General features: G+C 37.5%; 1 protein-coding gene across 1 annotated transcript in view; it reads left to right on the forward strand.

Annotated features, from left to right (window-relative positions):
* TBC1D12 (TBC1 domain family member 12) overlaps positions 1-13,826 on the forward strand; it is a 45,701-nt gene that overhangs the window by 12,465 nt on the left and 19,410 nt on the right. Inside the window, exon 2 of the mRNA XM_084264485.1 lies at positions 4,939-5,062. Within this exon, the coding sequence (XP_084120611.1) occupies positions 4,939-5,062 (124 nt within the window). The remainder of the gene's footprint in view (positions 1-4,938; positions 5,063-13,826) is intronic.

Below are 13,826 nucleotides of genomic sequence, written 5' to 3' on the forward strand. Positions count from 1 at the left end.
AATGTCAATGTTACCTTACAATGAAAATAAACTAGAGAATAGCTGTCTAGCATTCAACATTTAAACATAGTATTCATTTATTTCAAAGATAACCCTTAATTTAATTTAGGGGAAAAAATGTTTATTTGGTGTTCCATGCTTAAAGTTTTGCAAGAATTGCTTTCCAGGGATGCCTACAGTGTTTTGTTGTCTAACACAGTGCAAGGTTTCGAATTGGATTTATTGGTATACTGAAGTGAACCGTGAGGAAGCACGCTTGGTTGCTCGGCTGTAACAGTAATGATGATCCTGTGCCTTATGCTCTCTTCTGAGACCATATCCTATTCTCTGTAGTTGATACCACTTGTTTTTTGCTGCTCTTTATAGCAGGATTAACAAATTGGAGTAAGATAGGTTTATCTTCGTATGCTTCATGCTGATGCTGATTTTAAATGGCACAGGTATAAGATCTAACCCTCCTCTGCACTTGAAATTTGTATAGCAGCAGCAGAACAGGTGAAGCTTGGGTCTGAAGGTGAGTTACAATGATTTGATTTTTTTAACGCCTAATAAGCTCAACAATGTTGCAACCTTTCCTTTGTGGAGGAGGAGGCAAATCCCTATTAGGATGCCTGTCTGCTTTGGCTGACTAGTTATCTTTGAGTTTGCCTTCGAAAAATCTGATTGAAACTGCAATACTGGACTCACTTGCTGAACAGTTGGGATGGCTTTCTAGGCCACACACCAGGACTGCACTTTAGTTTGCCATCTTTCAACTTACAGTGCATTTCACAGATCTCTAAACTGCCATTTTCTTTTTGCTTTGTGGTTCTAGCACAACTCATGCCCTTGCTCTTGCTTTTCTACCAGGTTAGAATAGCCATGCTACTGAATGACTTCCTTTAGTCCTGTAGCATTCCAAGCTGGGGCTGGCACTTCATGAGTGTTGATGAATGTAGGGGTCAAAGGCCACAGGTTACAGTCTTATAGAGGGAGTGGAGAGATGAGTCAGGATCTATATCTTGGGTTAAAGCTAGAGGGCTAAGGGCAGATACATGCTTGTGAGTGCTGTGGAAAAGCTTGAAAAGTGGAAAAGTTTGTGTTCAGACTTTAAGGGGTGTAGGGGAAAGACAAAACATCAAAGTAAAAGAAAAATAAAATTCCACCCCCAAAACCAAAACACCCCATTAAAATATCAAGCTCCACCTATCCCCTTCTGAGGCAATTCTAACTGCATTTAAGTTTCACCAATTTATCTTATATAGCAACAAAAAATGATTTGAAAAGCAATTACATGATTAGAACATCACATCACCTTCATGCCACCTGTGGAGATGGTTAACATCTTTGAATTGCTGTACCATCAGTATGGTGAAACTCATGCATGGTGCTTGTGTAGTTGAAGCAATGTTGTTAAATAAGGAAGAAAACTTGTGACTCATAGCTGTTACTACAGCTGTTGCAGCTGTGTGATCGGAGCCCCTAGGTTTTTGTGTAGTGCAATCCAAACCATGTTAGGAATAGATGTCTTGGTATGTGCCAGTAACGGCTTCTTGTTCTGTGGTGCTTCTGTTACTTTTCAAGCTCTTCATTGTGCCCACTGAAACATTTCTGAGCATTGCTTGTGAGTGTTAATGTGTGTTCCAGTGTGGTTATATAAAACTAGCAGGGAGAGAAAAACAACTTGTTTATAACAAGCCCAGTGGAAAAGTTAAAAGCTTAATTCAGTGAGATAATTTTAATATTTTTATCCTAAGGATCGTTTCCACAGAGAGTATTACTCAGTTCTAAAATGGAAGGTTAATTTTAAGGAAATTCGAAGTTTTCAAGTAGATTTTGAGATTCTGTACCAAAACTCAGTCCATCTCAATGGACGACTTTTCCTGGGATCAGTGAAACTCATGAATATTCTAAGCAGCAACAAACCTATCAAATCTAGTACACTTCCTGCAATTCAGTGAATGCAATTTGTAAGCTCACAGATGCTGTTCCTTAACAGGGCTTTTGTGAGGCTTTTTCTGTTGTCAACAACGCATCAGATGTGATACTGTTAGCTGCCAAAACAATGTATTAAAAGTGCCCTTCCATCTTCAGCAAAGCTTATTTGTAAACTTGCTATTACCTTATCCTGGGTTAGAATTCCTGTGTGAGGTTTATTCTGACAGGATGTAATGAGGAAAAAACCCAAACTGATCAAACTTTATAAGAAGCAGACTTGAATGAATATCTACCAACAAAAAAAGTTAAATTGCGTATATTTTTACTCATGAAACAAACACTTGTTTAATTCAGTACACTAAAGAATATATACATATGCAGTCCCTCCCTCCTCCAAAATTCATTATAGTGGGGACTTTGTTCTGGAAGGTTTGTTTTAATGTTATGTTTTAAAAAAATAAACTAAAAATCAAACCTTGAGCCATGATCATGTTAAATGTTCTGTATGGAAATAATAATTAAAACTTTGTTTACACATTTTTCCTTTTTAAATCTACCAGCATCCTGGCTAATCATAAAGAGGTTTGATATGGTGTTGGATTGCCATTGGTGTTAAAGGTGTACATCTTTCAGCTTCCACAAGTGCTAGAAGCAGTGGGGCTGAACTGCTGAGTAATCCTAGTGGTACTCTATAGTATGTGTAGTTATCAGATGGCTATTGCTGTTTGTGGAGTCACATTGTGTGAGCTGTTTTGTATTCCAGGAACAGTACTCCTGAATATATCTTCCTGCATACATGCTTTTTTAGGGAAAAAAAAAAAAACAAACAAACCCTCCTCCAATTAAGTTCAAATACAGCTGCTGTAGTAGTTGCAAGGGCAAGGCTGTAGTGTAGTACTTAGTAACACCTTGTTCTTAGAGTACTTCATCATGTTTCCTTGCTGACTCTTGGAACACTCCTCCCCTCCTGAAGACAGTGTAAATCACTGAAGTGTCCTGTAGTTGTGAGATAAGCCTTTGCTATTGATGTAAGCATGCTTTTGTGGTTTTCAAATTTTTTCTTTTAATGATGGAATTGTTCATTTCACTAATGGTCTGTAGTCCTGGCATTGGCTGAGGACAGTGTCTTTTAACGACATTGGTAACATGGCTCGGCTCTCATCAGCTCTTCCTTCCATGTGTTAGAAACCACTAGTTTGGTGTTCTGGGCACTTACTTTGCTTCCAGTGGGATGGACTAAGATAAGACTTGTGGGATGCATGGATCATAAGCAGTGCTTACTAGAACACCTTGTATTTAATTAAGCTATTATTAATAGCAACAGCTTGATTCCATTAATAGCGGGTAACCATACAGTGCAAGCTGATATTCCCAGATGTGCTTGGTCAGTTACTGGGTTGGAACAGCAGCTTAGTGACCTCCACAGAGGGTTGGGTTGTGCTGATGTACCAACAGCTTCTATGTGGCTGTTCAAAAAAAAAACAACAAAAAAAATCTCAGTGCACTTTCATCAGGTGTGTATGCAACCCCATTCACCCTGCCTCTAGCAGCTGCTGCTTCCTTGAATGCAGTTGTTGTCTCTCTTCATTATATTTTTTTTTTTAGCAAGCTGTTGTTGATGGTGATGTTTGCTGATGGCCTCAGAGGGAGTCTTGGTGTTCTGAGTTTCTCGGTTCTCCTGGATTCCATAGGATCGCTAGTCTTGAGCTTACTTACTGGCTCCTGGAGGCTTCTATGCTTTTACAGCATCTTCTTACCCTTCTCTCCAGCTTGCTGCTTTCTGGTGGATAGATCTTCATCTACACACAAGTATCTGTAGGGTCTGTTCAAGCAAACTTGCACAGAAGGGTTTTTTGTGACCAGCATTTGCTTGTTACCCAAATAACAAAATCATTCTGTGAACTGAAATAGTAGCTTGTATTTGAAAGCTATACAATGTCTTACACTAACAGTTCCTAATTGTAAAACTGCTGCATGGTCAGAAACCCTGAGTGTGCTGGAATTTGAGTGACCATGCACTTTTTGGACAGCTTGCAGTTGTTGCACAAACATGAATACATTAAATTTGAGAAGGAAATATATTTTTAAAATACATGAAATGCTTTAAGTGTAGACTAAGTCTCTTTCCAGAGGAAGGGGGTGAAAACACAAGTTTAGCTAGTTAGCACTGAATGAAAACATCTTCCCCACTAAAGTGCTCTATATTCTGTTTGCTCAGAGGTCAGTTCTTTGCATCCTGAGAACTAACCTTATAGACTACTGAACTTTTAATCCCTCCGTTTTATTCGTGAGCTTCAGGAAAGTAACTTTACAATATTCAGAATAAATGTTGTCTTTCATTTTCAAAGCACTCATACACAGCATGCTCTGTGGGAGCTTGTGATCGGGCTCAAATAGGACAGCCCTGTATCTAGACGAATGGTTGCTAATGGGATCTTGTGATGGTTGGCTTTGTAAGAAGTAAAGAGCAAGGCAGTCAGCTGCCTCTTTGAGTGTGACTGCTTTAGGCACTGGCAAAGGTTATCTGCTAAACTGAAGGTGTGTGCATGTTCCCTGGTTTTCTATTCCATGTTATGAAAGTTGAAGGTATGAAGATTGAACAAAATGTTAGTAGAAGTAATAACTTACTCTTCTGAATCTATAAATTCCCCAGTGATTTCCAGGTGTTTTCAGTCTCCAACTAGCTTCATAAGGTACATTGACTTTTGTTTGGGATTTGTTTTAGAGCTATTGCATGTCTCTAGCTTACATTTAAGAAAGTGTCTGGTATAGCTAAAAGTATCTTAGAATTCAGAGGTAAAACTGAGTGTTAAGTACAAATACTGACTTCAAAGCCAGTAATGAAAGCTGCCCCACTTCAAGTTAATTATTTTGAACTATAAGAGAAAGCTGAGGTATCACACTATGCATTTCCTGAGCAGCAAATCTCTACGGTGGTGACCCTGTCTTAAGGAAATCTAAGTGGGTTTAAATATAACTTTATATGCTTATAACAAAAAGAAAATCCTCCTTTCTTTGCAGAAACTTTTTCACTAAAAGGACAAAGGAACTCAAGCCTGCTGTCCAAAGCGCTCCTGGTTGGAAGTTGTTTGGAAAAGTGCCGCCCAGGGAAAACCTTCCAAAAGATTCCAAAATTATTCAGCAGGTGAGTAAATATCACATGGTTCTTGTACAAAGCTTGTAAAAATTAATACATAGGTATTGTAGCTCTCTGCTGTTATCTCCCTGCTGTTACTATATAACCACAGAGTGCTCTGGGAAGACTCTCTTGGGGCTTTGTCTAAATAGTGCATTTTATGGTTATCTAATACATTCTTTAGTGCATATCAGTGCTTATGTAAAAAGCTTATACATATTCAAAAAGTGTTTAAGCTTTTTTGGTCAAAACATCAGAATTTGCATTAATTAATATGTCACAATTTTTTAATGGTAGTAATTGTGAAACATTCTAGGCTGCTTTTATGAAGCTCAGTTCTTAGTTACTCTTGCCTGTTTTGTGCAATAAAACATTAGTCCTACTTGTATGTTCAATTTATCTTCAAACTAAATATCTTGTTAAGTTTATGCTCTTAAAGCTGGTGTTACAAAACTTATTTTAATTTTTGTTTTTTAAAATCTAATTAATCTTTCCAGAGTTGTTCCTGTCTGAAAGACTTACTATGTGGGTAACTTGTGACAAATGGCTTTGAATTCTGAAACACAATTTTGCTTCTTTTAGACTTTTAATCTCACCCAAGGTATTTTTGTTTCAAAATAGTAGTGTGAGTACAACTTGTTTTGGAGTTACTGGGGTACTACAGAAAGGTATTTCTGATTTTCTTCCCCTGATAAAATGTTGGATTTCTATATATTATTTTAGAGTCTGTCTTTAATTTGATAAAATAATATTAAAATGGCATAGTCTTTAAAGATGACTAATTGGTAATATATAATTCATTTTGTGTTAACATACGATCCTAAAGTTGAAAGATCTGTTGACATAAGAAATATGAAGCTCCCTTGTATTGGTGAACAGTAACTCTTGAGAGCCACTTTCTCTGTCTCCGTTCTTAAATGCCACATAAACTGATGTGTTTGGCAGGTGCAAATGGCTGTGAAGGAAGCATAGTATTCAGCCCTCTTCTAGAAAGAGCTTCAGGGTGGAAAAAAGGGCTTTTTGGGAGTAACTAAAGTGAAAAACAAGAGGTTCTTTTTGTAGGACTTCAATGCGATGGGACTTGTCCCACAAAAAAATGTTGTTGGAAGATGATGAGATTCCAGAAAGTGCAATCCTGGGGGGTTGGACTAGATGACCTTTAAAGGCCTCTTCTAATTCAAACCATTCTATGATTTATTCTGAAGTAAACGGAGTACTCTTTCAATGCCTTCAAATACAGTTTTCCTTATTTAAATGGTTTCCCTTTTTGGGTGGGAGAAGGCAAGTGTTCTTAGTTTACTTTCAGATGAATGCCTTGTGCTGTGAAAATACTGTGGTAAAAATCCAGATGTCTCTTCCATCCTGAGAAATTGAGAGCATGCACAATGCTACCAGTCATCTGCTTCCCGTTTTCTAGTAATGAAAATGTTTGTTCTGGAGACCAGGGCGTAATCTGCAGAAATAGTCTCATTTTCTTACCCTGTTGTCCCTCAGTGACTGGGTTTTTTCTTTTAAACTGTGGTGTTCCCATTTTTTTAACTTCTCCAAAGTGACAGAAAAGTAAATATATTAAAACAATTTATTGCCTTTACATATGATTGAGTTGGTACTAGTCACTAGTCATGTGGGTTGTGTTACAACGGTTGCCAGATTAGGGTCACTATTGGATTCCTATAATCTTAAGTAATAGTGTCAGTAAATAGATAATATTTTTAGCTTTTAATTTACCTAAAGCATGTGTGGTTTTTTGATAACTGTATATCTTGGCTCCTGATGCTTTATCAAAGGTGGATCTGGATTGATTACTCATGCAGAGGTAGATCCACGATACCTGAGAATTTTTTTTTTTTAAATTGAGGTGACCCTAATGTCTGAATATTTAACATATGTCAAATGTCTTGCATATGTGTTTAAAGTTTGCAATATAGCTCCTTGTGCATATGTCATTGAAGAGAAGCCAATGGTTTCTTTTTTCAAAAAGTTAAAATCTGCTAAGCTGGAAAGAATGAATTATAGGCACACTTAGTTATTGAAGAGGAGTGGAAAATAGTATCTTCACTTTGGAATGGCTGACTGTAGTCCCTAGGCTAAATTCCTCACTAAGCAGTAGATGTGACTGAGAAGAATATAGGCAAGGATGCAGTTATCAGGCCTTTAAGAAGTTGATAGAAATATGGTTAAAGCGTTCTGTTCCCAAGTATTTCTGTGAACGTGGCAGGATACGTCATATCTTACACTGAGTGTCTACAAACTTCCACATTGACCTTCTAAATGAAGTTAAGGGATCAAGTGTGATCTGAAGTAAAAAACCTGATTAGTCGCCTTCCCCCCTTCCCCCCCCCCCCCCCCCCAAAATTGTTCTTAGCCATCTATGGTCAGAATGGTGGCTACTCACTGTTTGCCAGCTCTTGTGAAGTGATCTTGTTAGGTGTAAGACTATGCAATAGAATGAGATTAAGCTGTAGGCAAGCTGCCTGTGAGGGAGTTTACAGTAGCTTATTATTGGCAACAAATCTTGCCATTCCTGAACAGTTATGGCATTCTCTGTGGTTGAACACAAAGTTCTCTGACCTTACTGATGCCAGCGTCCAGCTTTGGGAGGGTGCAAATAAACCATTGGTTAAGGAAACTCAGTGATGAGTCAGCATCCTTTGGATGAAAAATGAGATCTTCAAGAAGCCTTTTTGCAGGAAAAATTAACTTGCAACAGGAAAAGCTTCATAATTAATAGAAGGAGGAAGTCTTTTGGTTAAAGGTAATACATCAAAGCTTTATGACAATATTGAAAGCTTGAAGTACTATTCTATTAGTAAAACAAGAAAAAAATGGTACTGTTATATATATTAAAAAGGGTCATAGAGCTCACATGACCTCCTTCCATCATGGAAACCTCCTTTGTTATTTCTGTTTTGGTAAGGAAGATGCAGTAAATTGATAATTAAATTTAAATGCATTCTTATGGCTCCCAGTCACTGTCTATTAATTAGACATTGCTATACATGCCTCTCCAGAGAAGTCAGGTAGTGATTTCAATGGCTTGAATAACTTCCAAGAAAATCTGGGAACTTAGCTTGGGATACTGTTTCAGACATTTTTCAGACAACGATGCGAGCCAGCTCTGCTTTCAGAGACTGTCTAGTGAATATTACTATAAATAATCTCTCTGTGTGTTTCTTAGCATATGTAGAAGATAATAAATATTTTTGTGGGGTTTGCTGGCTGGGCAGGTGGCAGAGTCCCCTGCAGCTTTGGTGCCATCACTGTGCTTTGGGTGAGATGCTCTAGCTCAAACTGGGGCAGAGGTTGAAAGTTCTTGGCAGCTGCATCTCCCCGCTCGCAGCTGCTGGCACGCTCTCCCCTCTCTTTGGATTTAGAGCTGCCCAAGCAGGATGTGATTGAGGCCAACTCTTTTGCTGGACATCTCCCTCCCTCCTCTGAGCTTCCTTCCTTCACTTTTTTTCTGGTTTTGTTTTGTTTTTAAAAAGGGAAAATAGCAGCTCCTTAGGACTGCAAATGTCGAATGCATTTGATGGTTTTAGGAAGCGTGCAGTTTTTAATGAACTGCAGCTAATAAAACTGGCTATTATATGAAGTCTGTGATCATTAATGATCAATCAGATAAATTCTTTTTGGTCTGTACAGAAATCTGCTTTAAATTAGACTGCTGAAATATTTTAATACAGAAGCATTTAAAGCAGAAACCAACTTGTGGGCTGCTGTGTAATACTTTGGTGTGTATTGACTGAAGTGCAAGTTCTGCTTAAAACTCTAAGGCCAATTTCATTTTTTGTGCTTACAATTAAAGAGCTTTTAATATATGAGCAAAATTACTCTCACTAAGTTTAGCTCTTGTTTTCTATTAGTCTTGAATGCTTTTTATTAACTTGTTTAAAGGAACATGGTGATTTTTTCCCTAATATGCCCAAATTAAAGTAAACTCAAAATACGGAAGTGCACACTGCAAGATAAAGAGAAATAAAGCATACACCAAATTCACTTTATCAGCAGTTTTAACAAAGTACGGTTAGTGACAGCCTTAGAAAAGAAGCTTCCCTCCTTATTTAAATCTGACACACCATGAAAGGCTTGCAGTGATTTAAAAAGAATTGCTTATTTAGGAGTGGAACAAAGCCATCTTTTCCAAAAGCTGTCACTCTTTGTATGTAATGGAAAGTATTAATTTTGGATAGTCTGTTAAATACTAACTCTGGTTTGAATGACTGGGTCACTGTTCTACACCTAACCTCTGAAAGTATTGGTTTTTGATAGGTCTGAAATGAAAAAATTAAAATGCAGCACTTGAGAAATTGCATTTACTCACAGCACAACTCCCAGTCTCCCAGGGACAAAAGTTGTCAGAGGTTTCTCATCAGATGAACAGATGCGTTTTGAATTGGTTTTCATAGTACTCAGACATTCTAACTTGCAATATTAACTCTCCTTTCAATTTTGTTTCAGTTTAATGATGCTTGAAGCTCCTAATGTTGGAAAAGTGTATATGGCATGTTTGTTGTAAAAACTAAGGATTTTAGTATCTGAAAGCAGTAGGTAAATACTGTGCAAGATCCTTTTTTATAAGATGAGTTCTTAAGCTGTTAGTTATCTAGATAGAGGCCACATTGAGTTGTCTTGCACACTGCTGAAGGGAAGAGAAAGACAAGATTTCTGCCTGTTCAGCAGCTTTTAAGTAAAAATACATTGATAACAGACTGCCTTGAAACCAAGACAAACAATAAGCAGGGGTATTTAGGTCTTCCAAGGAACATGTAACACCAGAATAACAATTGGTCTGCTGAGCAGTAGACAGTTCTCTGTAGACAGCGTAGTGGTCAGATCCTCCAGAATCATCCATCTTTCCAGACTCACACATTTTGTTAGTAAAATTAAATGGTAGAGGTAAACTGATATGTGTTGAAGTCTTTCAAAGATATTCCCTAGTGTTTTAGACTTCTGCAATGATTTTCTTGTCAGTAAAATGGTAGGACCTCAGTGAGGAAAAACCTCTCTCCTTTTGTTTGTATAAAGGATGTAAAATACAGTTCAGCTGCTAGTACACAGGGCTTACCCAGGTGCTTTGAGGAGGGAAAACTTATCTAGGAGAACTTCTCATGTTGTCAGTGCTATGTTGGTGACACAAATGTGTCTTCAGGGCAGTACTCTGCAGTGAGCATGGGACTAATGTTTTGAAAATACCACAGAGGTGTTCACTGAATTCTTCTGGGTTTTTGGTGGTGGTTTTTAAAGAAAAGTTTTTGAGTCAACTATGAAGAGTATTGAAACAAACTTTCTCCTCCTAAAGTATGAAAAAGAAAGCATAACCATTGTACATATTTTCATTTCTCTCCTTGTAAGTTGCTCAGTTTTGGGGAAACAAAGAATACAAATGAGTTAAAGTGATTAAACCTCTTTTACTTTGATTTGGTGGGACACTAGATTTTTTTTTTTGGACTTCTGGATCATCTTTTTGATGTGATGCTTCCCCCTCGATTAGGCCTTTGAATTGTTTCAACAATGGATGGCATAGGTAAAAATAATTGTGTTTTTTTCTCTTAAAATGTGAGCTTTTGTAGGCCAAGCAGACATGCTGCTGAGCTTGTGCTGTGATAGCAAAATCATCATCTAGGCAGCCTGTGTCAAATTTTAAAAAAATAGAATTTAGCAAAAAGATTCAGGTGGTAAAGTGTGGTTTGTTTTTTTTTATATTTTTTATTACAAGCATTATTCTTCTGAGGCTGGCTTTGTATTTAAGTACTGAAAAGGAGAAAATAGTATGACAAGGAAGAAGGAAGCCTTTAAAATGTTTTTTATTAGTCTAGGGAATGCATGGTACAAGAACAGTTCAAGTATGTTCAGAAATAAAGTTGTATGCACGATAAACTTATTTTCCTTCTTCCAAGTGATGTAATCCAATGCTTAAAAGCAATGCTGGTGTGATTGGTGTGACTTTTTTTTTTTAAATTTGTTTATTTTTCTGCCTCCACCCCTCTGTCTTTTAGCTTGGTTTTTTCATTAGCAAACCAGCTTTGGCTTTTGAATGGAAACCTGCAGAGCTGTGGTTGTACAGGGTCTCCTGTAGTTGGGCATGCTTTTAACCTAACTGTCTCTCACCAGTGTGAGGGGCTTCAGGTTGCTGCAGTAATATTCTAATGACTTTTCTATTGAAATGATTGTTTTGAAGCTTTACAAATGTATTTTAGTTCTCATCAGCTCACCAGTGAGACTGAGGTCTATTCCACTTTTGAGCTTTCCGTTTAGAAATACTAATTATAATTTGACACCAGGGGACATGGGGGGTTTGAAGGCCCGCTCTAAGTAATGTTTTCTACCCATCTCACGTTAAATAGAAAAATCCAAACATGTTCAGTTTGAAAGTTACCCTAAGCACGTGGTTCCTTGCCTAATGCTTGTCCAAGTCCAGTTAATGTTTCTTTTTTCTTTCTCCATAGTGCAGGTACTGTTCTTGTGTATTTGTTTTCAGCTTTAAAGCTAACTAGTTTATAGGCAAAGATGTAACTGGGTGTGAGATGCAGTCTGACATGACCTGAACAAAGGTGGGTTCTTCAAGATTCGTTTTCAGAGCAAACAATTTCTGGGGTTTTGTGTCAGCCTATAGACAATGTTTTGTTCTTTCCTTTTTAACAGTGTATCTTCCAAGGCTAGTGCTTAAGTAAGTGCAACTTTATGGGTGAATTGGACTAGGGAGAGGTGTCTTTCATCATGTACCTGAGAAATGCTGTGGAAAAAGATCTTCCTTTGGGCAAAGGTGCCGATTGTAGAAGATATCAATCTTCAATTAAACCAGCAAAGTAGTCCATAGATGTCTGTACACATCCCGCACAAGTGGGCAGTCTGTGTTCTTTTCTATGTTTTGAGGGCTGGAGAAGGAGGAACAGCCACATCTGTGTTCTTCAAAGATAAATACTCTACATGTGAATTTAAATTTCAGCTTTCTTGTTGCTGTATTTTAATGGTCTTTTTCTTCATCTATTCACTAAGGTTTTGCTTCTGTTTCTCTCATTAGGATGACAGTTCTGGCAGTCTTGCGTCAATATCTGCTCTCAGTCTATTAAACACAGGGGTATGAAATTTAAATATATATTCTTTCTAGTTGTAATTAATGCCATGCATGGGACTATGTAGCACTCATTAAAATAGAACAAGCATCACATTTTCACAGTAGCATGAATATCTTATGGCACTAACCATCAACTCATATACCATTAGTAAAATAAACAAATAAACTTCACATGTGAATCTCACTAACAACTTTAACTAATAGAGTATTATTGTTGGTTGTTTATATTGCATGTTCTTGAATAACAGGCGATAGGTAATGCTAAAGTTTGACAGTAGCTTACTTTATTTGATGTGCCTCCTTGCTTAATGGTAAAGTTGGTAAAAGGCTTGACTCAGGATTTTTGAACACCTTGTATTAGCTTTGAAAATTGGTAGCCTAGAATAATATTTTTCCTGTCAACTAAGTCACACAGGCTATGGCACTTCAGATATCCAGATGCTTTTAATCACTGTTTTCAGTATGAAATTGGAAACCTAGAAAAGTGCAACTATATAAACGTTTGGTTTATGCTATTATGTCTTCTACTTGCTGTGACTGGTATCCTGAATTTGGTCCAATGGACATTCCTGTTACTTTGAAAAGTTTCTATGTAATCTCACACCCTGTGTTAAATAGGACTTGTACAAGTTAGATTTTTTTTTTAGCTGTGTGGATCTGTTACTCTGGCTCTGTGAGATAGTGCACTAATGTAAGTGCTAGTTGATACATGATGCCTGCAGTTCATGTTACAGGGTCCAGCCATTCTCAGCTCTTCTTCATTGGGCCCAGGAAGCCCCTGGCTTCATCCTGCTCTAACAGCAAAACGTGAAATTTGATGCAGTTTAACTACCCCATTGAGGAAAAAATAAAGTGAATGAACAACTGGTGGTGGATGGCATTATTTTGGAAGGTTGACCAAGAAACTCTTCAGTGTCTGGTTGTTCTCTTGCACTGTGTGAAGATTAGTATTTTTCCTTCCTTCAGTATAGGTTCTTCCTATATTGCCTGTAAGTTAGGAAAGAATGTACAGTTCTGTCTGTCCTGATAGCACCTGGTATTGTTAAATCTGGGAAAATGTCTTTATGACTCGGAAATTTTCAGTGACATCTGCTCTTGCTATAAGCATTTCTTTGGTTTTTAATAATCTTGTAATCAGTTTTAGCTCAGCAATTTTAACATTTGGGGGGGGGAGGGGAGGGAGGCACAAGTGATGACACAGGAGGGAATCCTCCTGCATTAGCAGAAGTCAATATTACTTTAATTAAAGTGATTCTAAGCAATTCTATTAATGCTTCCATGCTTGCATGATCAACTCTTTTAAAAAGGAAGCAAAACAATCTTTCTGATGCTAATTCTAGTTAGTTGTGCAATATTGTGAAAATGATCCTATAGATGTTTTAGAAGCTCGTATGCTCCATATGTGTGGATGGAGGGGAGTGAGTTTTAAAACCAGTTGCAGAATACATGGTGATTCCCCATTGATTTCTCAACGGAAGTCATGATTTATTGAATAAAATCTGTTTCAGCATCAGCCTTAGAACTTTGGAAGCATGTTAAAAAACCCTGTAATACAGAGGGTGCATGCTTTGTTTAATTGGAGTATTATGCCTTGACATCCACTTTAAATAGTGGCAATCCTTAGCATAGTGGAAGTTAAATCAGTGTTGCCTGTCAGGTCACTCTCCCTCTAGCATACATAAAACATAATTGGATTGT

The sequence above is a fragment of the Gallinula chloropus genome, assembly GCF_964237585.1.
Source record: "Gallinula chloropus genome assembly, chromosome: 5".
NCBI classification, from domain to species: domain Eukaryota; kingdom Metazoa; phylum Chordata; class Aves; order Gruiformes; family Rallidae; genus Gallinula; species Gallinula chloropus.